General features: G+C 42.1%; 2 protein-coding genes across 3 annotated transcripts in view; both read right to left on the bottom strand.

Annotated features, from left to right (window-relative positions):
* Positions 1-27,887, bottom strand: part of LOC135245706 (NACHT, LRR and PYD domains-containing protein 5-like) — a 281,523-nt gene that overhangs the window by 196,317 nt on the left and 57,319 nt on the right. The gene's annotated exons all lie outside the window — the stretch shown is intronic.
* Positions 5,888-27,887, bottom strand: part of LOC135245721 (NACHT, LRR and PYD domains-containing protein 12-like) — a 76,516-nt gene continuing 54,516 nt past the window's right edge. For both annotated transcript variants that reach the window (XM_064319017.1, XM_064319016.1), the window contains exons 2-7: positions 26,679-26,742; positions 25,492-25,555; positions 23,033-24,911; positions 17,856-18,116; positions 14,842-15,015; positions 5,888-6,311 (exon numbers count right to left, since the gene is read on the bottom strand). In XM_064319017.1, the coding sequence (XP_064175087.1) occupies positions 6,134-6,311; positions 14,842-15,015; positions 17,856-18,116; positions 23,033-24,911; positions 25,492-25,555; positions 26,679-26,742 (2,620 nt within the window). In that variant the 3' untranslated portion in view covers positions 5,888-6,133. The remainder of the gene's footprint in view (positions 6,312-14,841; positions 15,016-17,855; positions 18,117-23,032; positions 24,912-25,491; positions 25,556-26,678; positions 26,743-27,887) is intronic.

The following is a 27,887-nucleotide window of genomic DNA, read 5'->3' as shown; positions in this document are numbered from 1 at the left end:
AACGATCGTATACAAATCAGAACAGACAATTGAATAAGACCTTGTTTTCGCGTAATCTGAGTAATGCGAAGAGCGCTACCCGTGAGTGGTTAGTTTATTCTCCAACAACCGGTAATGTATATTGCTTTTTTTGTCGGCTTTTCGGCGGGACACCATCTGCCTTTTCTCAATCCGGGTTTTCTGATTGGAAACATGCTTCTTGTCAGACTGAAGAGCATGAGTCAAGCCAGTCTCATCGAAATGCAATGCTCATCTGGGTCGCTCGCACACAGGTGCACGGAATTGACAACGAACTTAAGGAGCGCTGCGAAGAGGAGGGGAAGTATTGGCGCGAGGTCCTAAAACGAATTGTCTCCGTTATACAGTTCTTGTCAGAATGAGGTCTCGCATTCCGAGGAGGCGATGAAGTTCTCGGTTCCCCTAACAATGGCAACTATTTGGGAATACTTGAGCTACTCAGCAAGTTCGACCCCTTTCTTGCCAAACATTTAAAGAAATATGGAAACCAGGGGAGTGGGTCTACTTCCTATTTATCCAACACTATATGTGATTGTGGCAGACACGCCTGCCACAGGCCACAGGCCACCGAAGTGGCTTTCCTTGGGGCCCTCCAGCACAGAGACACAGGGAGAAGATGTTCCAACAGTCCAGATTTATTTACGAGGGTTTGGCAAGATGTTACAGCCAAGTGAGCAGATCTTAAACACTGTCATGACAGAGAAGCTTCCTGGTGTGGGTGGGGATGGCAGATTTAACCTGTGCGCAGTGATTACCTCACTACGCACAGGTGCAGCCACTCCTGTTCCTGGGTCCAATTAGCCTGGCCAAATGATCTAATTCTCAACCAATTATCCAATTGGCCAGGTCTAATTAGCTTGACCCAGGGCAGGTGTGGCTGCTTAAACCAGCCATCCCCACACCACAGTGATGAATTCATTGCAATTATGGGACAGCGAGTTCAAGCTTAAATTATTCTAATGGTGCAGAAAGCAAAGTACTTCTCTCTTGTTGTTGATTCAACCCCAGATTTAACCCATATTGATCAGCTAACATTCGTGATAAGATATGTCTCTCAGGAAGGTCAAGTCTTTGAGCGTTTTTTAAAATTCCTGCCCATATACAGTCATACCGGTGAGTCTCTTTTTCAGTCCGTTACAGACGTGCTAAATGACATGAATATTGATATAAATAATTGTAGGGGACAATGTTCTGATAATGCATCCAACACGTCAGGTGTGCACAAAGGACTGAGGACCTGTACTCTAGAAGTAAATCCTTTGGCTGAGTGGATACCTTGTGCAGCCCACTCACTCAATTTAGTTGGAGTGAACAGTGTAGACTGCTGGTCTGAAACAACCACATTTTTCAGATCTGTTCACTCTTCAATCTTTTCTTGGGATCACCCCGCCGATGGAAGGTTATGATGGATGGACTTGAGCCCAATGTTAACAAACGCATGGAGACTTTAAAGCAGGCATGTCAAACATACGGCCCGCGGGCCGGACCCGGCCCGTTGGATGATTTAATCCGGCCCGGCATAAATTTCTGAGTATGTCAAAAAAAGAAGCGAGTCTCTAGCTTATTTCTATCAAAAGTTATGATTTTTTAAAATAAATACAAACCAAATGCTCCCTCCGGCCGCGGGAGGGCAGTAAATGTGTAAAAGAGCTCACGTCCAGCATGCGGCATTGACACGAGTTAGTACTAAAAATAAACCGGCAATCTTGCTTCACAATTCACCACTACTAAACAAGTTATCGGTCAAACACACCCTTCCCAAAATGGCACTGTCAAAAAAAGAAAAGTGGACACGGAGTGCTTCTTTGAGCTACGAGGGGAAATTAGACAGTTCATGGAGAAGAAGGGACGCCAGTAAAGGAACTTAAATGCAAGGAATGGGTGCAGGATCTTGCGTTTATGGTTGATATTACACAACACTTGAATACACTTAACACTACATTGCAGGGCCGTAACAGAGTTGTCACTCAATATTACGACAGCATAAGTGCGTTCAAGATGAAACTGTCACTGTGGGAGACGCAGCTATCCAACGGTGACACCGCGCATTTCTCTTCTCTCACAGCTGTGCGTCCGGAGGCACCAGACCGTCCCGATAATGATTTGGAAAAATATAAAGACAACATAACAGATTTGCTGCGAGAGTTTGAGCAGAGGTTTCAGGTATTCAGTGAACTTGAGAACAAATTTGGCTTTTTTCGCTCGCCATTTACAGTGAAGCCTTCTGATATGCCAGCTGACATTCAACTTGAGCTTATTGACTTGCAGTGCGATTCCGCTATGAAGGATAAATTTGGGTCCGTGGGATTGGATACGTTTTATCAATATCTCGTGCCAGGTTACCCCAAAATAACAGCCATGGCTGCAAAGGTTCTATCCATGTTTGGGACTACTTATCTTTGTGAACAGGTGTTCTCCGTAATGAACAATAATAAAACAAAGCAGCGCTCAAGGTTAACAAATAAACACTTGAATGACATTGTTAAATGTGCTGCTACTCAGGATTTGACACCTAATATCGATACACTTGTGAAGGCAAAAAGATCCCAAGTTTCAGGAGCCAGCAGCAGCAAGTAGACTGCAGGAGTGCAGTAAAGAGAAAAAAAGTGTGATGACACGAAATTTGTTTGCACTCATGAATACAGATCATTAAAAATAAGATTAATCTGGTTTCATATTAAAGACAATTAATATTGTGCAGTATATTCTCAGCTTCAGTAGGCCCAGCCTAGTAGTTTGATCTGATGTAGTCTAATCTTATTGCCCATGCACGGCTATAACTTTTATTTTGTATTTCTTTTTTTATTTATTTCAAAGCAGTATGACAATTAAGGCGAAAATATTTTTTTCATAGCTCCCACTTGAGTTTGTTTAGTGTGGTGAGTTGGTTCAGGTGTAAAACTGCATTCACTTAACTGTTAAAATAAACCAGTTGTTAACACATTCACCGCCTAACATGAAATCATTTTTTTTTTCCATTGTTGGTGAATAAATGTGTTGTGCTTAGAAAAGATCCCTTGTCATCCGTGATTATAATATGTAGGGTAGGCTACAAATGTAGGCTGAATGATAAAGCATAGTACTGAAAAACAAAGCTAAATATTTGGAGTTGACATTCTTTTACTGATCCGGCCCACCCGAGAACAGAAAGTCTGGATCCGGCCCCAGAGCCAAACTGAGTTTGACATGCCTGCTTTAAAGGGACTGTCGGACACGAGATGAGATCCGATTAGAGACAGCTTTCTTGTGTATATTGTGTATATTGTGGAACAAACTATTACAAAGAATTCAGACAACAAGTACTATCCTCCAGAAGGTAGAGGTGGATCTCGTTACGGGTGTGGATATGCTGCGATCACTGTCACATTTCGTGGCAGGTTTACGCAACCAGTTTGGAGACCTGGAGACGCAGGCCAAGGAAATGGGAGGAACACAGGAATACAGGTCTGTGGTAACTCGGCAGGCGAAGAGAAAACGGAGAGCAGATGATTCCAGTGCACCTGACCACATTCTAATTGGAGCTGAGAAGTTTTGTGTCGAGGTATTTTTAGTCATAATTGACAAACTAACAAGTGCTTTGCAAGCAAGACATAAGTCCTACACAGAGACTTGCGACTATTTTGGCTTTTTAACCCATCTCAAGAGCCTGTCTGTGTCTGAAATACGAGAAGCAAGCCGCAATTTTTAAGAAAATATAGCACCGATTTACAGGATGTTTTTGAGGATGAGCTTGTTCAGTTCATTAAATTCTGTGACACAACAACTGACGATCTGTCACCAAGAAACCTGATGGTCTTACTGAGAGAGAAACAACTCCAAAGTGCTTTCCCAAACGTGGACATTGCACTCCGAATTTATCTCACTCTTCCTATTTCAAATGCCACCAGAGAAAGATCATTTTCCAAGTTGGGCATTATTAAGAACAGACTGAGGGCATCCATTGAGGAAAATAGACTGAACGGGTTGACCATTCTGTCCATTGAGCATGATCTGCTGCGCCAGCTGGATTTTAAGGATTTAATTAAGGATTTTGCATCAAAGAAAAGCAGGAAAAGGTCTTTTAATGACATCACTGGTGAGTCAGATTTTTTAAAATATGCTAGTTTAAGTCTTGAATATTATCGTGTAGTTTATAAACAAAAATGACTACGATATTCTATTCAGCGATGCCCATATGTATTTCTCATACAAATAGAATTAGAATGTTGTTTTTCTTTTGTGGACTGTTTGCCGTGTGATAAAACTGCTCGAATTTTGATTATCCTGCCGTTGTGTGTTTGCAGTATGACTATAATTGGCGTTCTTTTGTATGGCGTTGGTGTGTATTTTCCCATGGCCTCTTTGCACTGGCTTATTATGGGGTTGTCTTGTGTTGCGTATCTTTGCGTGCGTGCGTCGCCGCGGCGGGGGGGCCTCTGAGCTGCGTAGCCCAGGGCCTCAAGATGGGTAAAAGCGGCCCTGATAATATCTAATTTTAGATATTCGCATTCTGCGAAGACCCGCCCCTTCTCCTCAGATTGGCTCTGACCCTGATATTCTTCTTCGCTGAATGCGGGTGGGGAAAAAAATAAGGCATGTGTGTATTAGTGATGTGCGGATCGCAGTTATATCCGCGGGCACCACGGTTAATCTGCGGATCGGGCGGGCCGAGTCAAAAAATTAACATTCTGATTAATAGCGGATGGGTTGTAGGTGGGTGAAATAATACATAATTAATGAGGAAAATATTAATTACATTCTCTAAAATGCGAACACATTTTAAGCTTCATTTTTCGTCGGGCGTGAATTAGCAGACTAGACTCTCGTTGCGTCAATTGCGGCGTCCATTTGTCTTAAGCAGCAATGGAGGCAAAAAAGATCCGAGAGAAAATTTAAAAAGGAGAATTAAAAAAAGGAAGGGCAGAAAAGTTCCGTGTGGGAGCGATTTAGTGAATGACGAGTCAAGTGCTGGGTATGTCATGTTTATGCGTACATGTGGATTCGGATGACGTCAGAGCCGATCCGCGCATCACTAGTGTGTATGTGTGAAACCGCGCCCTGTACTCCCCCGGGAGCAGCGCACACTTTTATTTGAGTTATTTGAGTTTGATTTATTTATTTGAGTTTGTCAAGCAGTTTAAACATCAGCACTTCTCAAGTTTATTTTTTAAACAATTGAGGTTATTGCCATTTCTTGTTTGTGCTGTCATTTAAATAAAGAAAAAACATTTATCTGCACCTTTATTCCTGTTTACAATCATTTACATAATGTGTTAAGAAATAACCAATGTGTATGGGAACTGACAAAAAAGGTAACGCTTAAAATGTATTATTGTGGCACCAATAGGCGTGGTGAAAAATTTTGGGTGCACCTAAATTATGTGCTGGTGCACCTAAATGAAAAAGTTAGGCGCACCAGTGCATCCAATGTAAAAAGTTCGTCTGGAACCCTGTAAATCCAAGGAAGTTATACTTATTTTATACAATACCTTTGTCAGACCTCACTTAGAGAATTGTGTGCAGTTCTGGGGACTGTACTACAAGAACGATACAGAGGATCTGGAAAAGGATGAAAGAAGGGAAACCAAACTGGTTTCTGGTATAAAAAATAAAGGTTTTGAGGAAAGACTTCAGATGCTTAACTTCTTCAAGCTTAACTTCTAGCAAAAGGTAAATTCCGCACCGACGTTAGGAAGTATTTTTTCACACAGAGAGTAGTCACTGTGTAGAATAGCTTGGCGCATGTCATGTAGTAGAGGCAGAAACTCTCGGGGTTGTCAAGACCAGGCTTGATACGATGCTGGATACTATCTAGTTTGTAGGTAAACCAAGCACTAGTGGTAGGTAGGAAGATGGCGAGCATGTCGGGCTGAATGGCCTATTCTCGTCATTATTTTATGTTATTTTTGTTATGTTATGATAGACGTGAAACATATTACTGTACTGAAGTGGTTAATATTTTACAATGTCAATCATGCATTCAGCATTCAGTCATCACCTGTGACCTGATACTACAGACTCCACTGAAACCTTACATTATGGTCAGGAACCACAAACCTGGGAACCCTATATTTCACTGCACAGATCCATAATCACTAAATCTATTTAGTTAAGGTCACACAGTACACAGCACTACTCACCCCAGTGTCTGTAGTTTACAGTTTGGACTCAGCAGTCCAGCACAGAGCAGATTCACTCCTGAATCTCCCAGGTTATTGTTGCTGAGGTCCAGATCTCTCAGGGGTGAGTTTGATGACTGAAGAGCAGAGGCCACAATTTCACAGGACTTCTCTGTGAGGTCACAGCCATTCAGTCTGCAAAAGAGAGTTAATATATTATTGTATTTTTAAATAGTGCAATATCCTGTAAAATCTGATATGTGCAATGTAACAGTAATCATGTTGAGTGATGAAGAGTGATACTGAGGATCTGCAGATATCCACCCCACACTTGCTGCAGCTGTGCTTCAGCTGAACTTACTGTAAGAGGCCCTCTGTGTCAGTTCTGTTCTTTTCTAACACAGCTAGGTCTATTACAGGATCCAGAAGAAGCCATGGGGAGATGACAGACCAGCAGGTTGAAGGAGCCATGTATTTTCCCCTCTAATTGTAGCTTTCCCCATTGCATACTTGCACAATTAATAAGAGCTTTTCTCCTCTTTCTGCCCTTGCATGTCCACTTCCCATGTGTCCTCAATAGGATGCTTAGCAGGGTGATCTACACTAGATCATTTAAACTTAATCCAGTTATGCAAAGCAAGCTTTATCCATCTATGCCTCAGTGGTATTTCTCCAATCTCATTAGTAATGCATTAATTGGTGTTGTTCTGAGTGCTTCACAGCATATCCTCAAAGCTTTTGCCTGTTTAACATGTGATGCCAGGAAGGGAATTGGGGTGCTGTCCACCAGGGGGCAGCATCGGCCCTACAGACGGGTATAGCTGCAGCTGTGGTTCATTGCAATCACATCAGCTGTGGCCCATTACCTAAACATGGGCTCTATAAGAAGCCTAGCTTCCAGGCCAAGGGGAGGGTACTTTTAGATTGTGTTTAGGAGCTGGGCTATGGACAGCATGGTAGGTTGGTGCCAGTTTTGTTTGGACCAGCTAAAGGTGCATATAATAACCCTGTGCTCTATATCGCAGTGAGGAGTCTCCTTGTGTTCCTGCTATATAATGACCCTGTGCTCTATATAGCAGTGAGGAGTCTCCTTGTGTTTCTGCTATATAATGACCCTGCGCAACCTCTACCGTCTGCCTAGCAAGATAAGTAAAGCCAACTGCTGTTGATTTTAAACGTTCTAAAATCCAGACTTTAGCTTTGGATTGGAACCACAGATAAGTGACAAAACTAAGTGATGTAACATTGCACCCAAACAGCAGCTTGCATGTTGATCAGATTGACACTCTTCCCTAAGATGTACACACGTACCATATTGACCAATTGTTGATTTTACTAACAGTAATAACATCCAAGGCCGCGTTTACCCAATGGGCTACATGGGCTGCAGTCCTGGGTCCGCCACTAGGGGGCCCGGGACTTTTTTTTCCCACAAATTTTTAATTCGTTTTGACGTACATACGTACCCGCAGGATTGCTGCACGTCTCGCGATATACTAACCAACGTAAACGTACAAAATATGTTGTCGCGAGAATTCTTGTCATCATCAAAATTCCGTCTAAAACAAACATGTCGTCGAGCAGAAAATTCGAGAGTGGGGCACAAAAAAGAGCAAGAAAACGCCAACAAAAAGCAAGAAACGAAGAAGTTCTCAGTAAAATACTGAAGCTTACTTCTTTCTTCAAAACATCGACGGATGATTACTTAACAGCAACCGAAGCAGGCTCCGACATCAACAACGATCCCTTCCCTGACACATGCCCTGACGCTGACGATGATGCAGATACTAACCCAAGTCTCGCCACACCAACTCAGTCAACCTGGCCGCCTTCTCCGGAAACTATACCACCGTCACCAGGCAGAGATGGCACAGCAACGACATCAACCCTGTTAGCATCGAGTACGCCTTCTCTGGAACCCGGCTCCAGAGACACTGATAACATCAGCACTGTCAGTGCTGCTGACGAAACTACTCCGCTAGCAGGTGCAGGTGCCACGGTCGGGAGGAAACTCGTTTCGAGTTTCGACTCGTTATTTTACCCCCAAAAAAGTTCCTGCACGGGGGGTAGTACTTTCCAAAAGTACCAGAACCTTTGGGGTGGGGCGCAAGCACTGAAAATTTCTGATTGGTCAACTACTTGCAGTGTTTTATTTCAACCGCCATGTTTAAAAATACGCAGTCGCAAACCAATTTATTTTCATAATAACTTCAAATCAAACTTTTATGTTATGCGGTGCAGTAGCCTAGTTTTGGTTATAGCCTGCCAATGTCTTGGAATTATAACGTGTGCTCTTCTGTTCTTTTCTTGCTTTAGTATTTGTTTTATAAAATGCTAAGCATTCGTGCTGGGACAGCATATTACGTACCAAAACATTCAAACAGATTAATTCGGTTGCTGAATATTTTCTTCCGGATTTTCTTTGTTAGCCCGTTGTAATTGACTCAAAACGTTTGATACAGTTATGTGAGGTATGCGGTAGTTCTGCGTAATTCACATTGGTGATACAGTAAAAGCAAACTGGAAATCACCTTCCGCACTTTTTGTCAGGGTAAAATAACAGGTTAATTCTAGTAATCGTCCCTTTAGCTTTTTCAGACTGCCGTAATTGCCGCCATTCTTCAATTCCACGAAAAGACCAGGAAGACTATGGACTAATTTATGGTGCATGGTTCGCATCTGAAGGGCACACTTCGCTGCTGGCTAGCAGTAACTTCGAAGGAAAGCAAACGGTGGCTGTACCACTGCTAATTTAAATTTTCACGCAAGTCCGAGTTTTCGTTCTATTCTTGTCATTTTGCAATTATCCTATATGGAATTGACGATGAGAAAGTAATCAAACAGCAAATTGTTTACAACGTGTGCATGTTTTCTGCTGTTGTTGCCAGTTATATTGGAAATGTGAATGCATTCTGTCGCCTCGGATGTCAAGACATGAAAGTGAATGTTCGCATAAAAACATAATGAATGTGTTTGAGAGGATATATAAAACAGTTACAATCTGACTATTGGCCTTTTATTACATTACATTCATTTGGCAGACGCTTTTATCCAAAGCGACGTACAAAAGTGCATTTTCATGATCGTAGACTGCTGAACACGGGTTCAGTAAGGTACAATTACTTATTTTGTACAGCTATTTCTAGCCGAGAACAATGAACACTATCCTGGTCTAACATCTGCAAAGCCAACTAGGCAGAAGAATAAGCTACTTATATCCTATTTGTTGCATAACAACGGTCCAAGTTCAACTACCAACAACAGTTTTGCTTGACAACGGTAAAATAAGCCCAAACGGCTGCAGAAGAATATTTCAATTCCAGGTGATTAAACCGATAAAAATCAATAAATACAAAAGTAACTATATATATAGTCATTGTTGGAAACCTGTTGTATATAAGTAGAATAAACCCCTCCGGGCTGTCCCGGTTATTAGAAAATAATGTAGGCCACTTCGGTGGTAGTATGGGGTTACAGAAGAAATCATAGGACAGATGGACCGACGACAACGTCGCTTTTTCATACGTCAGTGGGCTAATTTGCCTAATCTTCGCGGGATTTTAGACCGCGGTGGAAACGCAGACAACAATGGGCTGAAGGAACCTTGTAGTTCCTTGAAAAGTAGTTCCTGGGACTAAAAGTTCCGGGTACTTTTGGTGGAAATGCGGCTCATCTGCCTTTTCTCAATCCGGGTTTTCTGATTGGAAACATGCTTCTTGTCGGACTGAAGAGCATGAGTCAAGCCAGTCTCATCGAAATGCAATGCTCATCTGGGTCGCTCGCACACAGGTACACGGAATTGACAACGAACTTAAGGAGCGCTGTGAAGAGGAGGGGAAGTATTGGCGCGAGGTCCTAAAACGAATTGTCTCCGTTATACAGTTCTGTTAGAACGAGGTCTCGCATTCCGAGGAGGCGATGAAGTTCTCGGTTCCCCTAACAATGGCAACTATTTAGGAATACTTGAGCTACTCAGCAAGTTCAAACCCTTTCTTGCCGAACATTTACAGAAATATGGAAACCAGGGGAATGAGTCTACTTCCTATTTATCCAACACAATATGTGATGAATTCATTGCAATTATGGGACAGCGAGTTCAAGCTGAAATTATTCTAATGGTGCAGAAAGCAAAGTACTTCTCTCTTGTTGTTGATTCAACCCCAGATTTAACCCATATTGATCAGCTAACATTCATGATAAGATATGTCTTCGAGCGTTTTTTTAAATTCCTGCCCATATACAGTCATACCGGTGAGTCTCTTTTTTAGTCCGTTACAGACCTGCTAAATGACATGAATATTGATATAAATAATTGTAGGGGACAATGTTTTGTCAGGTGTGTACAAAGGACTGAGGACCCGTATTCTAGAAGTAAATCCTTTGGCTGAGTGGATACCTTGTGCAGCCCACTCACTCAATTTAGTCGGAGTGAACAGTGTAGATTGCTGCTCTGAAACAACCACATTTTCCAGATCTGTTCACTCTTCAATCTTTTCTCGGGATCACCCCGCCGATGGAAGGTTATGATGGATGGACTTGAGCCCAATGTTAACAAACGCATAGAGACTTTAAAGGGACTGTCGGACAGGAGATGGGCCGCTCACGCCCAGGCCACCAAAGCTCTCTGTGTAAACTATAAAAATATATTGAATTTGCTAATAAACATATCAGATGATGATTCTCAGAATGCTCTCACGCGTGACGAGGCGCGCTCTCTGGCTAACAAAATGAACCGATTAGAGACAGCTTTCTTGTGTATATTGTGGAACAAAGTATTACAAAGAATTCAGACAATGAGTACTATCCTCCAGAAGGTAGATGTGGATCTCGTTACGGCTGTGGATATGCTGCGATCACTGTCAGATTTCGTGGCAGGTTTACGCGACCAGTTTGGAGACCTGGAGACGCAGGCCAAGGAAATAGGAGGAACACAGGAATACAGGTCTGTGGTAACTCGGCAGGCGAAGAGAAAATGGAGAGCAGATGATTCCAGTGCACCTGACCACAACCTAATTGGAGCTGAGAACTTTCGTGTCGAGGTATTTTTAGTCATAATTGACAAACTAACAAGTGATTTGCAAGCAAGACATAAGTCCTACACAGAGACTTGCGACTATTTTGGCTTTTTAACCTATCTCAAGAGCCTGTCTGTGTCTGAAATACGCGAAACGAGCCGCAATCTTCAGAAAAAATATAGCACCGATTTACAGGATGTTTTCGAGGATGAGCTTGTTCAGTTCATTCTGCGACACAACAACTGACGATCTGTCACCAAGAAACCTGATGGTCTCACTGAGAGAGAAACAACTCCAAAGTGCTTTCCCAAACGTGGACATTGCACTCCGAATTTATCTCACCCTCCCTATTTCAAACGCCACCGGAGAAAGAAAATTTTCCAGGTTAGGCATTATTAAGAACAGAATGAGGGCATCCATTGAGGAAAATAGACTGAACGGGTTGACCATTCTGTCCATTGAGCATGATCTGCTGCGCCAGCTGGATTTTAAGGATTTAATTAAGGATTTTGCATCAAAGAAAAGCAGGAAAAAAGGCTTTTTAATGACATAACTGGTGAGTCAGATTTTTTTAATATGCTAGTTTAAGTCTTGAATATTATCGTGTAGTTTATAAACAAAAATGACTACGATATTCTATTCAGCGATGCCCATATGTATTTCTCATACAAATAGAATTAGAATGTTGTTTTTCATTTGTGGACTGTTTGCCGTGTGATAAAACTGCTCGAATTTTGATTATCCTGCCGTTGTGTGTTTGCAGTATGACTATAATTGGTGTTCTTTTGTATGGCGTTGGTGTGTATTTTCCCATGGCCTCTTTGCACTGGCTTATTATGGGGTTGTCTTGTGTTGCACATCTTTGCGTGCGTCGCCGCGGCGGGGGGGCCTCTGAGCTGTGTAGCCCAGGGCCTCAAGATGGGTAAACGCGGCCCTGATAATATCTCATTTTATGCTCAATATCTTCAGAAACGCCACAACCCTGTAGCACACACAGGTGTGTAATGTGAAGCAGTACAACTTATCTTCATCACAAGGTCAGCGTATGAAAGAGAGAAAGAAACTCAATAAAGCTAAATGTAAAGTTCTACATGTGGGAAATAATAACACAAGGCTAGATTACTTTATGGGAGGAACAACATTGGAATGTGCTCAATTTTGGGAGTAATAGTTGATCAAATCCTTTCAGGTTCTAGGCACTGTGATGTTGCAGTAAAAAGGCCAACAGGATGCTGGGATAGTAGTGAGTATACATCAAGGCTCCAGAGTGTGACCATTTTGGTTGAACATGCGACCAAAAATCTGTCACGTGCGACTAAACATTTTCATTGGTCGCACCGGTGCGCCTGACATTTAGCAGGTCTGTCTGTGTGTGTGTAGCGTTATTTTTTTTCCCACCCACATTCTGCAAAGACCCGCCCCTACTCTGCCTCTGATTGGCTCTGACCCTGATATTCTTCTTCGCTGAATGCGGGTGGGGAAAAAATAAGGTGTGTGTGTATTAGTGATGTGCGGATCTCAGTTATATCCGCGGGCACCACGATTAATCTGCGGATCGGGTGGGCCGAGTCATAAAAATTAACATTCTGATTAATAGCGGATGGGTTGTGGGTGGGTGAAATAATACATCATTAATGAGGAAAATATTAATTGCATTCTCTAAAATGTGAACATATTTTAAGCTTCATTTTTCGTCAGGCGTGAATTAGCAGACTAGACTCTTGTTGCGCCAATTGCAGCGTCCATTTGTCTTAAGCAGCAAAGGAGGCAAAAAAGACCCGAGAGAAAATTTAAAAAGGAGAATTAAACAAAGGAAGGGCAGAAAAGTTCAGTGTGGGAGCGATTTAGTGAATGACGAGTCAAGTGTGGGTATGTCATATGCAACAGCTGCGAAATAATAAGAAATAGCGGTAATGTGTGATCGGGTGCGGGTCTCTAAATCGGAAAAATAATTTGTTCGGGTGGGTGGCGGGTGGATGATTGCGTACATGTGGATTCGGATGACGTCACAGCCGATCCGCGCATCACTAGTGTGTATGTGTGAAACCGCGCCCTGTACTCCTCCGGGAGCAGCGCACACTTTTATTTGAGTTATTTGAGTTTGATTTATTTATTTGAATTTGTCAAGCACTTTAAACATCAGCACTTTATAAGTTTATTTTTTAAACAATTAAGGTTATTGCGATTTCTTGTTTGTGCTGTCATTTAAATAAAGAAAAACATTTATCTGCACCTTTATTCCTGATTACAATCATTTATATAATGTGTTAAGAAATTACCAATGCGCATGGGAACTGACTAAAAAGGTAATGCTTAAAATGTATTTGTGGTGTGGGGATGGCTGGTTTAAGCAGCCACACCTGCCCTGGGTCAAGCTAATTAGACCTGGCCAATTGGATAATTGGTTAAGAATTAGATAATTGGCCAGGCTAATTCGACCCAGGAACAGGAGTGGCTGCACCTGTGCGTAGTGAGGTAATCACTGCGCACAGGTTAAATCTGCCATCCCCACCCACACCAGGGAGCTCTCTGTCATGACAGGGTTTAAGATCTGCTCATTTGGCTGTACCACCTTGCCAAACCCTCGTAAAATAAATCTGGACTGTTGGAACCTCTTCTCCCTGTGTCTCTGTGCTGGAGGGCCCCAAGGAAAGCCACTTCGGTGGCCTGTGGCAGGCGTGTTTGCCACAGTATTATTATGCTGCCAAAAGGCACGATGAAAAATTTTGGGTGCACCTAAATTATGTGCTGGTGCACCTAAATGAAAAAGTTAGGCGCACCAGTGCAACCAATGTAAAAAGTTAGTCTGGAGCCCTGTAAATCCAAGGAAGTTGTACTTATTTTATACAATACCTTTGTCAGACCACACTTACAGAACTGTGTGCAGTTCTGGGGACTGTACTACAAGAAAGATATAGAGGATCTGGAAAAGGGTGAAAGAAGGGAAACCAAACTAGTTTCTGGTAGGAAAGATAAAGGTTTTGAGGAAAGACTTCAGATGCCTAACTTCTTCAAGCTTAGTAAAAGTAGACTCGGGGTTATTTGATTGAGTCTTTTAAAAGGGAATCAACAAAGTGAACTACAAGAGATCCTTCAGGTTCAGCTCTGTTAGTATGACGAGGAGCATAAATGGAAATTAGCAAAAGGTAAATTCTGCACAGACGTTAGGAAGTATTAGAATAGCTTGGCGCATGTCATGTAGTAGAGGCAGAAACTCTGGGGGTTGTCAAGACCGGGCTTGATACGATGCTGGATACTATCTAGTTTGTAGGTAAACCAAGCACTAGTGGTAGGTAGGAGAATGGCGAGCATGTCGGGCTGAATGGCCTATACTCGTCGTTATGTTATGTTATTTTTGTTATGATAGACGTGAAACATTACTGTACTGAAGTGGTCAATATTTTACAATGTCAATCATGCATTCAGCATCCAGTCATCACCTGTGACCTGATACTACAGACTCCACTGAAAACTTACATTCTGGTCAAGAACCACAAACCTGGCAACCCTAAGACTCATGAGGGTTTATCCTGCTTTTCTTTGTTGTGCTAGAGCAGTTAGAAGAGAGGGATGAGAACAATGTGGACAAAGAAAGAATGCTGGTGGACACAGGAGTAAACAGAGAGAAAGCACTTTTTATATTTCACTGCACAAAGCCATAATCACTAAATCTATTTAGTTAAGGTCACACAGTACACAGCACTACTCACCCCAGTCTCTGTAGTTTACAGTTTGGGCTCATCAGTCCAGCACAGAGCAGCTTCACTCCAGAATCTCCCAAGCTATTGTAGCTGAGGTCCAGATCTCTCAGGGGTGAGTTTGATGACTGGAGAGCAGAGGCCACAATTTCACAGGACATCTTTGTGAGGTCACAGCTGTGTAGGCTGCAAAAGAGAGTTGATATATTATTGTATGTTTAAATAGCGCAATATCCTGTAAAATCTGATATGTGCCATGTAACAGTAATCATGCTGAGTGATGAAGAGTGATCTGCAGATATCCACCCCACATTTGCTGCAGCTGTGCGTCAGCTGAACTTACTGTAAGAGGCCCTCTGTGTCAGTTCTGTTCTTTCCTAATACAGCTAGATCTATTACAGGATCCAGACGAAACCATGGGGAGATGACAGACTAGCAGGTTGAAGAAGCCATGTCTTTTCCCCTCTAACTGTAGCTTTCCCCATTGCATACTCGCAAAATTAAGAAGAGCTTTTCTACTTTTTCTGCCCTTGCATGTCCACTTCCCATGAGTCCTCAATAGGATGCATAGTAGGGTGATCTACACTAGATCATTTAAACTTAATCCAGTTATGCAAAGCAAGTTTTATCCATCTATGCCTCAGTGGTGTTTCTCCCATGTCATTAGTAATGCAATAACTGGAGTTGTTCTGAGTGCCCTACAGCATATCCTCAAAGCTCTTGCCTGTTTAACATAATGATGCCAGAAAGGGAATTGGGGTGCTGTCCACCAGGGGGCAGCATCGGCCCTACAGACGGGTATAGCTGCAGCTGTGGTTCATTGCAATCACATCAGCTGTAGCCCATTACATAACCATGAGCTCTATAAGAGGCCTAGCTTCCAGGCCAAGGGGAGGGTGCTTTTAGATGGTGTTTGGCAGCTGGGCTATGGACAGTATGGTGGGTTGGTGCCAGTTTTGTTTGGAGCAGCTAAAGGTGCATATAATAACTCTGTGCTCTATATAGCAGTGAGGAGTCTCCTTGTGTTTCTGCTATATAATGACCCTGCACAACCTCTACCGACTGCCTAGCAAGATAAGTAAAGCCAACTGCTGTTGATTTTAAATGTTCTAAAATCCAGACTTTAGCTTTGGATTGGAACCACAGATAAGTGACAAAACTAAGTGATGTAACATTGCATTTAAACAGCAGCTTGCATGTTGATCAGATTGACACTCTTCCCTAAGATGTACACACGTACCATATTGACCAATTGTTGATTTTACTAACAGTAATAACATCCAAGGCCGCGTTTACCCAATGGGCTACATGGGCTGCAGTCCCGAGCCTCCGCCACTAGGGGTGCCTCAGTGGTGAGGGGAATGTTTTTTTTCTTTTTTTTTTTTTTAGAAATTTTTAATTCGTTTTGACATATATACGTATCTGTAGGATTTCTGCATGTCTCGCGATATACTGCCGTTAATCTAACCAACGTAAACGTACAAAATATGTTGTTGCGAGAATTCTTGTGTCATCAAAATTCTGTCTAAAACAAACATGTCGTCAAGCAGAAAATTTGAAAGTGGGGCGCAAAAAAGAGCAAGAAAACAACAACAAAAAGCAAGAAACAAAGAAGTTCTCAGTAAAATACTGAAGCTTACTTCATTCTTCAAAACATCGACGGATGCTTACTTAACAGCAACCGATGCAGGCTCCGACATCAACAACGATCCCTTCCCCGACACATGCCCTGATGCTGACGATGATGCAGATGCAAACCCAAGTCCCGCCACACCAACTCAGTCAACCCGGCCGCCTTCTCCAGAAACTATACCGCCGTCACCAGGCAGAGATGGCACAGCCACGACATCAACCCTGTTAGCATCGAGTACGCCTTCTCTGGAACCCGGCTCCGGAGACACTGATAACATCAGCACTGTCAGTGCTGCTGACGAAACTACTCCGCTAGCAGGTGCAGGCGCCACGGTCGGGAGGAAAGATGCAACATGTGGAGCCACATCCACTGATGGAGCTTGTTGGGGACCCGTTACCGAAAACTTGCGTAGCTATTGGGTGAGCAAAGGAATAAAAGCATCCTTGTCATGTCAAAATAAAGACATAGCATTCACAGCATCAGAACGATCGTATAAAAATCAGAACAGACAATTGAGTAAGACCTTGTTTTCGCATAATCTGCGTAATGGGGAGAGTGTTACCCGTGAGTGGTTAGTTTATTCTCCAACAACCGGTAATGTATATCGCTTTTTTTGTCGGCTTTTCGGCGGGACACCATCTGCCTTTTCTCAATCCGGTTATTGAACTGCTTCTTGTTCGACTGAAGAGCATGAGTCAAGCCAGTCTCATCGAAATGCAATGCTCATCTGGTTCGCTCGCACACAGGTGCACGGAATTGACAACGAACTTAAGGAGCGCTGCGAAGAGGAGGGGAAGTATTGGCGCGAGGTCCGAAAACGAATTGTCTCCGTTATACAGTTCTTGTCAGAACGAGGTCTCGCATTCCGAGGAGGCAAAAAGTTCTCGGTTCCCCTAACAATGGCAACTATTTGGGAATACTTGAGCTACTCAGAAAGTGCGTCCCCTTTCTTGCCGAACATTTCAAGAAATATGGAAACCAGGGGGTAAAATTTTGGCACTTATAAATTATGTGCTGCACTTTATGCAAATTAGGGCAGCAGTGCAAGCAATGAAAGTTATTCTGATGTCAAATCAAGAAGTGTTACTTTATTTTGATTAACCCTTTAACCACACTTACAGAATGTGATAAGATGTGTTCTGGCAGGAAGAAAGTATGAGCGTCTAAAAGGTTGAAAAATAAGGGAGCTCTTTTGGTTCCTGGAAAATGAAAGAATAAAAGTTTTGAGGAAAGACTTCAGATGCTTAACTTCTTCAAGCTTAGTAAAGTAGACTCAGGGTTATTTGATTGAGTCTTTTAATTCATAAAGGGGATCAACAAAGTGAACTACAAGAGATTCTTCAGGTTCAGCTCTGTTAGTAGATGGGCGATTGGGAAGCATAAGGAAACTCACCCCAGTGTCTGTAGTTTACAGTTTGGACTCATCAGTCCAGCACAGAGCAGCTTCACTCCTGAATCTCCCAGGTTATTGTAGCTGAGGTCCAGTCTCTGTAGATTACAGTTTGGACTCATGAGTCCAGCACAGAGCAGCTTCACTCCTGAATCTCCCAGGTTATTGTTGCTGAGGTCCAGATCTCTCAGGGGTGAGTTTGATGACTGGAGAGCAGAGGCCACAATTTCACAGGACTTCTCTGTGAGGTCACAGCTGTTCAGTCTGCAAAAGAGAGTTGATATATTATTGTATTTTTAAACAGCGCAATATACTGTAAAATCTGATACGTACAATGTAACAGTAATCACATTGATTGATGAAGAGTTATAATGAGGATTTTAAGTTACTGATGCTCTGAGGAAAATGACTTTGCTACACTCTCCAACTGCAGCACTTTAGGCCTGAGAATTAGACGTCCTGTTGGACAGAACTCTGACAGTTCTACAGATGAAATTCTTACCCAAATGGCCCCCTTTCTTCTGACATTTGGCACAAATACAACCAAAAGTAAAGATGCAGAATATTAACCAAGTCTTTCAGTTTGGATAGTGAGTTAGGCTCTGCTTCTTTACTTTTGCTGGTAACTGTGAGAAACTTCCCACAGCATTGCAAGCCAATACACAGCAAAAGCCAGATTCACTTTAGAAACAGGAATGCAAAAAAGTGATCTGTTCACATGTAACCAGGTACTGTAGTGCAGTCTGTCTGTTTTGCTGAGGTTATATATAACCATGTAGTGCAGTGCATCTGTTCTGCTGGTGTTACATATAACCAGGTAGTGAAACCAAAGCTATGTAGGAACTGTTAATGATCCCTTTGAGTCCATTTTGTTGGAATAGTGGTACATTTGATGGTGCTGTCCAAGGAGACACCATTTAACTTTTTCCAGGCTTTAGGAAACTTCAGAACCTTGTACAGGCCAGACTTTAGCCTGAGATAAGCCACAGAATTACCTCAAAAACAGGCACTTTAACAGTCCCCTGAGAAGACCTCACCCTGACACCCATTATATCCTACAATTCCTCTACCTTTCTGTTTTCACTCTGTCTACAGGCACTATTGGATTCTGGGTCAGCCTACACCAGAATAAAGCAGAGACCAGGGTGGCACTACTGGCCTTGTAACGTGGTGCATTTACTGCCTGACCTAATCTCACAATACAGTAACACAAACATTTCATTCATAACCACACTTGCCTCTCCCAAACCAAATCCAGCATTACATTAATCATTATGTTGAAAAAATATCTCATCTTCATGAACAATGTAAGAGGGGTACAGCCTGAGCAGGCTCTCTCTGGTCATCTCCCACTCACAAATTATCTATGCATGGACTAGGGATAAAAGGGGGATTCTTCCCCCCTTTTGAAAAACATGGATTTGATTCAATCAACATTTGTCCTTAACTGACTGACATTTAAAAGGAGGGATTCTTTTTTCTACACAAACACAGTTCGAACTACTTCACCAAAGGACACTGCCGTTGTACCCTTGAGCAAGGTACTTACCCTGCTTCAGTATATATCCAGCTGTATAAATGGATACAATGTAAAATGCTATGTAAAAAAGTTGTGTAAGTCGCTCTGGATAAGAGCGTCTGCTAAATGCCTGTAATGTAATGTAATGTAATGTAATGTCTGACGGGTCGTGGCGGTGGTGTTGCTGCTGTATATCATTCTAATCTTTTTGCTACTTTGAAATCCGGCTTCAAATGTAACTTTTTTAAGTGCTTGTTCTGTTTCGCACATCCAGACAAAAAAGCAGTCAGTTTTATCCTTTCAATTGTATACAGGCCACCAGGGCCATACAGTGGCTTTTTACTTGAGTTTGCTGATTTCCTTTCCAGCCTTGTTGTTAATTCAGATAAAGTAGTAATTGTAGGGGACTTCAATATTCACATGGATAGTGAAGGTGATCCTCTCAGATCAGCACTCTTGTCTATCACTGAATCTATTGGCTTCGATCAACATATACATCAGTCCACACATTCTCATAACCATACTCTTGATCTGGTCTTAACTTATGATACAGAAATAGCAAATATAGCGGTTATGCCTAAAAACCCTGTGCTATCAGACCATTATTTAATTACTTTCCAACTTTCACAAGTTTGTCATGTGTCACCAGATCCTTCATTCTACCGTATCTGTAAGCTTTCCTCCAGGACTGCAAATGCTTTTATTAATGAGCTCCCAGGCTCATTTGTGCACTGTGGGGATTTTCTTGGCTCCCACCCAAACACATACAAAAGTGCAAGCATTAGCTCAATTGATCAGCTGACAGACAACATAAATTACGTACTTTCCAGAACCCTGGATACTATCGCACCTCTTAAGAAGAGGAAAGTCCGCTATAAGAAATTAGCACCCTGGTACAATGACCATACTCATGCTCTCAAACAAGCTTCATGCCAACTTGAGCGCAAATGGCGTTCTACTAAATTGCAGGTATTCCTCCAGGACTGGAAGACAATCTACTAACTTATAAACATGCCCTCTCCACAGCACGTTCCTCATACTTTTCTACTTTAATAGATGAAAATAGAAACAATCCTAGGCACCTGTTTAACACTGTTGCCAGGCTGACCAAGAATCAAGTTGATCCATGTGCCTCAATATCATTTAGTAGCAATGACTTCATGAATTTCTTTGATGACAGAATTCTAAAAATCAGGGGCAAGATTCAAAGTTCTCCTACCACCCCTCATATAGGGTCTGCCCTTCCATCCGCTCAACGCATGGATGCAGAATCTTCAGAAGAATCTTCAGAAAGACGGGCGGCCTATCTGAACTCTTTTGCTCCAATAGATCTCATGGAGTTTAATGCCATAGTTAATTCCTAAAAATCTTCTACTTGTCTTCTAGACCCTATCCCTAAGAAGCTTTTCAAGGAGCTATTACCAGTGACTGGAACACCAATGTTACGTATTGTGAATGTGTCTTCAGCATCTGGACACATACCACAGACTCTTAAACTTGCAGCCATCAAACCCCTTCTTAAGAAGCCAAACTTGGATGTGAATGACCTAACTACAGGCCTATCTCGAACCTCCTGTTCCTTTCTAAAATACTAGAAAAGGCCATTTCAAAACAACTTGGTTCATTTTTGCACTCAAATCATATATTGGAAGTTTTTCTATCTGGTTTTGGACCCTCTCACAGCACTGAAACAGCCCTGGTCAAAGTACTCAATGACCTACTCCTCGCTTCCGACCATGGCTGCATCTCTGTACCTGTGCTTTTAGACTTAAGTGCGGTATTTGACACAGTTGATCACCTCATCCTTCTGGATAGACTTGAAAATCTTGTAGGCCTCCTTGGACAGGCACTCTCTTGGTTCAGGGTTGCTTTTTATCACTTGAGAAACATCTCAAAAATTCGGAAAATACTGTCCTTACATGATGCAGAAAAGCTAGTTCATGCTTTTGTTACTTCAAGATCAGATTACTGCAATGCTCTTTTGTCTGGATGTGCAAATTCCTATCTGAAGGGCTCCAGCTAATTCAAAATGCAGCAGCTCGTATTCTCACTAGAACAAGGAGATTCGAGCACATCAGCCCAGTGTTAGCATCGCTTCACTGGTTGCCAGTTAAATTCCGAATAGACTATAAGATACTACTTCTTACCTTTAAAGCCTTACATGGGCTTGCCCCTTTGTACTTAAATGATTTACTTCTTCCTTATATTCCCTCACGAACGCTCTGTTCGCAGGGTGCAGGCCTCCTTGTTATTCCTAGAATATCTAAAAGTACCATAGGTGGTAGAGCCTTCTCCTATCGTGCTCCCCTCCTGTGGAACAAGTTGCCTGCCCATGTTCGGGGCACAGACACTATCACCTTATTTAAAGCTAGGCTCAAAACATATATTCTTAGTCTCTTATATTTGAGGGGCAGGAGTGGGTGGCAGGCATAGCTATAGAGTCTCTGGCAGACTGAGCGATTAGTGCTGTCACTGGATCATCATTGGAAGTGCTGTGCTAAGCTGAACCGGTCATGGTATGGTGATGACTGTCTCAAGCCTGCCCTCATGGCTGCGTTGGCCCCTGCCTCTGTTTCCCCTAGCTATGCTGCCTTAGCCTTATTCTGCCGGGGTTTTCCTTATTGCACGTGGGCACCTCTGTTTCTAATCTACCATTTGAACCCCCTAACAAGGTTTTTTTTTCTCGTCTTCCTCGGCTCTAGGCACCTGCTCGGAGCTCTAGCCCAAGTTTGCTGAGCACCCCCCCGACCGGCAGCTCCAGCCCTAGACCAGCTAGACCAGCTGGGCACCCCCGCCTCCTGCTACTGTTGATTTTCCATAACAAACCGGTGCCTGCCCGCGGCAGATGGGTTCCCCCTCTAAGTCCGGTTCTGCTCAAGGTTTCTTCCTGTTATCAGTCAGGGAGTTCTTCCTTGCCACTGTTGCCCTAGGCTTACACTTTGGGGGCCGGTTCTCTGTAAAGCTGCTTAGTGACAAAGCTCCTTCGTTAAAATACAAATTATAAAAAAGCAAAAGTGAGCCTTTGATCTTGTGCCATTTGCCTTGCTTCTCAGCTCTGCCTTGGTCTTTTTTGATCACAGTCTTGGATCTCTGGTCTTGATTCTTTATCTCTGGTCTTGATTCTTTAGCTGCTTATTTTACCATCCTGGGTCACAGTGGGACAGACAAGCTGTGGTTCTGTGGTCTCTTTCATTCATTTTTTTCACAATTATATTATTTATTTTCCATGTCCGTCTAATTTTGTGTAAAGGAAGTGTAGCTTGTATTTTTTTATTTGATGGGGAATATGTTCGTCTTAATACTGCAACATACTATACCCTCTCTACATTTAAATCTGCGAGTTGTATGTTTGGACCATTATTGATCCATCACATTGGTTTGCCTAACAAGGAATTCATGATGTATTTAATAACTGGAATCTTTAATGATAATATGTAAATTAAATCTAATAAAATACATTTTATATGTTGGACACATTTTTTACATTTGATGGTACTTCTGTATTCATTAAATGAGGGCACAATCTGTTAAAATAGCTTGACTCAAAAATCATAATTCTCACTTGCCTGACAATTTTATTATATTCTATTTTCACTTTAACTATGAATTGTTTATAAAAACATGCTGTCATTATCTACTTTAATTATTACACCATACTCACATGGCCTTCCTGCAGTTCCCGACTACTGGTAGCAGTCTCTCATAACCTGCTGCTGATGTGTTGTAGGTCTTCAAGTCAAACTCATCTTGGATCTTCTCTGACATCAGTAACACAAAGGCCAGGGCTGAACATTGGTGTGGTTCCAGCTTTTCATTAGAGAGTTTTCCTGATCTCTGGAAATTCTTGATTTCCTCCACTAGAGAGTTGTCATTCAGTTCATTGAGACAGTGGAACAGATTTATGGTCCTCTCTGCTGAAGATTCTTCTGTGATCCTCTCCTTTATGTACAATACTGTTTTCTCAATGCTCTTTGATCTGCTTCCTGTCTGTGGATCTAAATGGTAAATGGTAAATAGCCTGTATTTATATAGTGCTTTTATCCAATCTAGTACGGGTGATCCGCTTCCTGTCTGTGTCAGTATTCCTCCTAATAGAGTCTGAATGGAGTCCAGAGAGAGGCCTAGAAGGAATCTGAGGAAAAGGTCCAGATGTCCATTCTTACTCGCTAAGGCCTGATCCACTGCAGTCCTGTGTAATTCAGACAGCTGCACTCTGCCTCTGCGTCTGCAAGGTTTTGATTGTTCTGCTCCGAGTACATTTCTGTTCTTATTCACACATGAATGAAACACAAACAAGGCAGCCAGATACTCCTGAATGCTCAGATGCACAAAGCAGTGGACCTTCTCCTCACCCAACCCACACTCCACTTTAAAGATCTCTGTGCACACCCCAGAGTACACTGAAGCTTCACAGACATCAATGCCACTCTCTTTCAGGTCCTCTTCATAGAATATCAGATTGCCCCTTTGCAGCTGTAGTAAAGCCAGCTGCCCCAGTTTCAGGATGATTTCTGTATTTGATGCTGACATTTTCTTAGAGGTTGTCTCATTGGTGCCAGGATACTTCTCATTCTTCACATTAGTCTGAATGAGCAGGAAGTGTGTGTACATTTCAGTCAGAGTTTTGGGCAGGTCTCCACTCACTTTATCCAACATTGTCTCCAGAACAGTGGCAGAAATCCAGCAGAAGACTGGTATGTGACACATGATGTGCAGACTCCTGGATGACTTTACGTGTGAGATAATTCTGCTGGCCTTTATCTCATCTCTGATTCTCTTCCTAAAGTATTCCTCCTTCTGTGGATCCTTGAACCCGCGTACCTCTGTCACCTGGTGGACGCACTCAGGAGGGACCTGATTGGCTGCTGCTGGTCGGGAGGTGATCCAGAGGAGAGCAGAGGGAAGCAGATTCCCCAGAATGAGGTTGGTCAGCAGCACATCCACTGATGATGACTCTGTTATATCACAGCAGATCTTATTGCTTTGGAAATCTAGAGGAAGTCGACACTCATCCAGACCATCAAAGATGAACACAACTTTGACTTCATCATCTTCAAAACTTTTGATCTCTTTCAGTTGCGGAAAGTACTGCTGCAGAAGTTCCATGAGGCTAAATTCTCCCTCCTTTTTCAGATTCAGATCTCGGAAAGGAAGAGTGAAAATGAAATCAATGTCCTGATTGGCTTTTCCATTTGCCCAGTCCAGAATGAACTTCTGCACAGAGACTGTTTTCCCAATGCCAGCGATGCCCTTTGTAAGCACAGTTCTGATGGGTTTCTCTTGTCCAGGTAAAGGCTTAAAGATGTCATTGCAGAGGATTGAAGTCTCCTGTGTGGTGTGTCTCTTGGATGCTGTCTCAATGTGTCTGACCTCGTGTTCATCATTGACCCCCCTACTTCCCCCCTCTGTCATGTAGAGCTCTGTATAGATCTCATTGAGGAGGGTTGGGTTGCCCTGCTTTGCTAAACCGTCAAATATGCATTCAAACTTCTTCTTCAGAGCAGTTTTCATTGCCTGCTGGGCTCTTTCTATGGATTTATCTGAGGAGAGGAAACATGAGAAACAATGTTTAAAATAACAGAACAGATAATAAAAAATACATATGCAGTCAATTTTCACAATGGTTTACACACATCTTAAGGTGTTACACACTTCTCACAGTCTGTTCTACACACAAAATGAAAACATCAAACAATGAAAAAGGATTCAATTCCTTTATCACATTCAATTTATTAATTTTTCATAGTATGATGTGGTAAATATGGTCTTCATGGGTCATGTATTACTTTAATCATCTTATAATTTTTATGCTCAGTGCTCATTAATCCTGGATAAAAACTCAGACCAGATTTGAATCTCTTTCAGGGACATTTAATCTCATATGCATTTGCTTGCCCCATAATCACTGCTGGATGCAATATTTTAATTTAAACACCTTTGTGTACATGTAGTGTGTGATGTTTTCTATATGCAAGACTGTTGACGTAAAACACTGTTATGAAAGTGTAGAAGCTATAAATCAACAAAACATTAAAAAACATTGTACTCCGTTATATTTGAATGCTAAGCTCATTTCAGCATTCAAATGGACACACAGTAGCAATGAGTGAAAACTCTTACTGTGCTGCTCATCTCTCTCCAGTGAGTCAGTGAGATCCTTCTGCTTCACAGGGCTGCTGGTCAGCTGTATTAGTGTGAAATAAACACATGAAGAGGTGTGCTACAGCTGTGTGAAATAAACACATGAAGAGGTGTGCTGTATCAGTGTGAAATAAACACGTGAAGAGGTGTGCTGTATCAGTGTGAAATAAACACATGAAGAGGTGTGCTGTATCAGTGTGAAATAAACACAAAAAAAGGTGTGCTGTATCAGTGTGTGAAATAAACACATGAAGAGGTGTGTTGTATCAGTGAGAAATAAACACATGAAGAGGTGTGCTGCATCAGTGTGTGAAATAAATACATGAAGTGGTGTGCTGTGTCAGTGTGAAATAACCACATGAAGGGGTGTGCTGTATCAGTGTGAAATAAACACATGAAGAGGTGTGCTGTATCACTGTGTGAAATAAACACATGAAGTGGTGTGCTGTATCAGTGTGAAATAAACACATGAAGTGGTGTGCTGTATGAGAGCCATTGAAACAATCAGATTCTTGCAATATGTCTCATGTTTTCTCTTATAGGAAGGCCAGAACGGGGACAGATACTTTTAAACAGAATACACGCAGAAGGTCCAAAGCCTCAAGTTTGAAGTGCACCTTTTATCCCTGATTAATGCACAATAAAATGTCCAGTTAATGTCCAGTGTTAATTCAACTCTTAGCAGATAACATTTGGTCCCACATTGCAGAGTGGGATGAAACATTACCTGTTAAGAGGTGAGAGTTGAATTAACACTGGATATTTTATTGTGTGATTTTGTAGAGACACTACTTGTGATAAATCAAGAGTTCCCATAGAATAAATCAGTTTCTCAGTGAAATACATTTGGAAAATTCTGACTATAAACTGCACGCTTCAAACACTTTGTTTGGAGTCTTACTCAGCCATTGTGTTTGGGTCCTAAAAAATAACTTGCGTCTTTCTGTGAGCCCAGGAGGGCCAAGTAGCACTCTACAAAATTAAAAAACCTTATTACATATTCAATCTTATCAATTAAAGGCTACTAATTTATTTTTTGTCATGCGATCAAATTCAAAGGAAATGCAGTGTACAGTACAAGACAATCACACAAGCAAATATTTAAAAAAATATATAAATAATAAATATATAATATATAATATAAATAAAAAATATATAAATAATACCTGTTTTGAGAACAGTTTCCCTGAACTCTCTACAATATGGTTGGACACCTGTGAGCAGTGGATCCTGTGAACAAATCATGAGACAAAGTTTAGAGTTAAACTCATTTTCTTACTGCAGCTCTAACTCACAGTACATGGAGACAGAGCTTCCAGTTAAACTCATCCTCTTACTGCAGCTCTAACTCACAGCACATGGAGACAGAGCTTCCAGTTAAACTCATCCTCTTACTGTAGCTAGAACTCACAGCACATGGAGTTAGAGCTTCCAGTTAAACTCATCCTCTTAGTGCAGCTCTAACTCACAGCACATGGAGACAGAGTGTCCAGTGAAACTCATCCTCTGGCTGCAGCTCTAACTCACAGCACATGGAGTTAGAGCTTCCAGTTAAAGGAGTACCATGGTGGTTGAACGTGACACTTCCCAGTTGTCTTCAGGCAACAACAAAACAAATGTGCATAATTTTTTTATTCTTCAGTCATTTCAATGTACTTTAAAACATATTTTTCTAAGCCTAAATTTCCCACTATAAAAATTCACCCGAACCGTCTGGGCGTGGTAATGAGAACTGTCAGTTAGCTATGATTGACAGACCGTGCCCCGTTACCATAGCTATCCCCATGATACGCACTCTCTTTGGGAGACTGAATTTTCACAAGCTAGCTAGCTTAGTAGTATATCAAGTATCAATAGATAGCTAAGGTAAGGACGTTGACTTGACTTATAATTATATAAATTAATTATAATTTTTGCTATCTAGCTAGCCAAGTTAAGATAAAAGCACAACTATAACGTCCTCATAAAAGCAAACTAGCAAGCTAACTGTGGTGTGGGGATGGCTGGTTTAAGCAGCCACACCTGCCCTGGGTCAAGCTAATTAGACCTGGCCAATTGGATAATTGGTTAAGAATTAGATAATTGGCCAGGCTAATTGGACCCAGGAACAGGAGTGGCTGCACCTGTGCGTAGTGAGGTAATCACTGCGCACAGGTTAAATCTGCCATCCCCACTCACACAGGGAGCTTCTCTGTCATGACAGTGTTTAAGATCTGCTCACTTGGCTGTAACATCTTGCCAAACCCTCGTAAATAAATCTGGACTGTTGGAACATCATCTCCCTGTGTCTCTGTGCTGGAGGGCCCCTTGGAAAGCCACTTCGGTGGCCTGTGGCAGGCGTGTTTGCCACAGTGGCGCCCAACGTGGGGCTTCTC

The sequence above is a fragment of the Anguilla rostrata genome, chromosome 19, assembly GCF_018555375.3.
Source record: "Anguilla rostrata isolate EN2019 chromosome 19, ASM1855537v3, whole genome shotgun sequence".
Taxonomy (NCBI): Eukaryota; Metazoa; Chordata; class Actinopteri; order Anguilliformes; family Anguillidae; genus Anguilla; species Anguilla rostrata.
The sequence above is the reverse complement of the archived record's forward strand: the minus strand, read 5'-3'. Positions and strand labels throughout refer to the sequence as shown.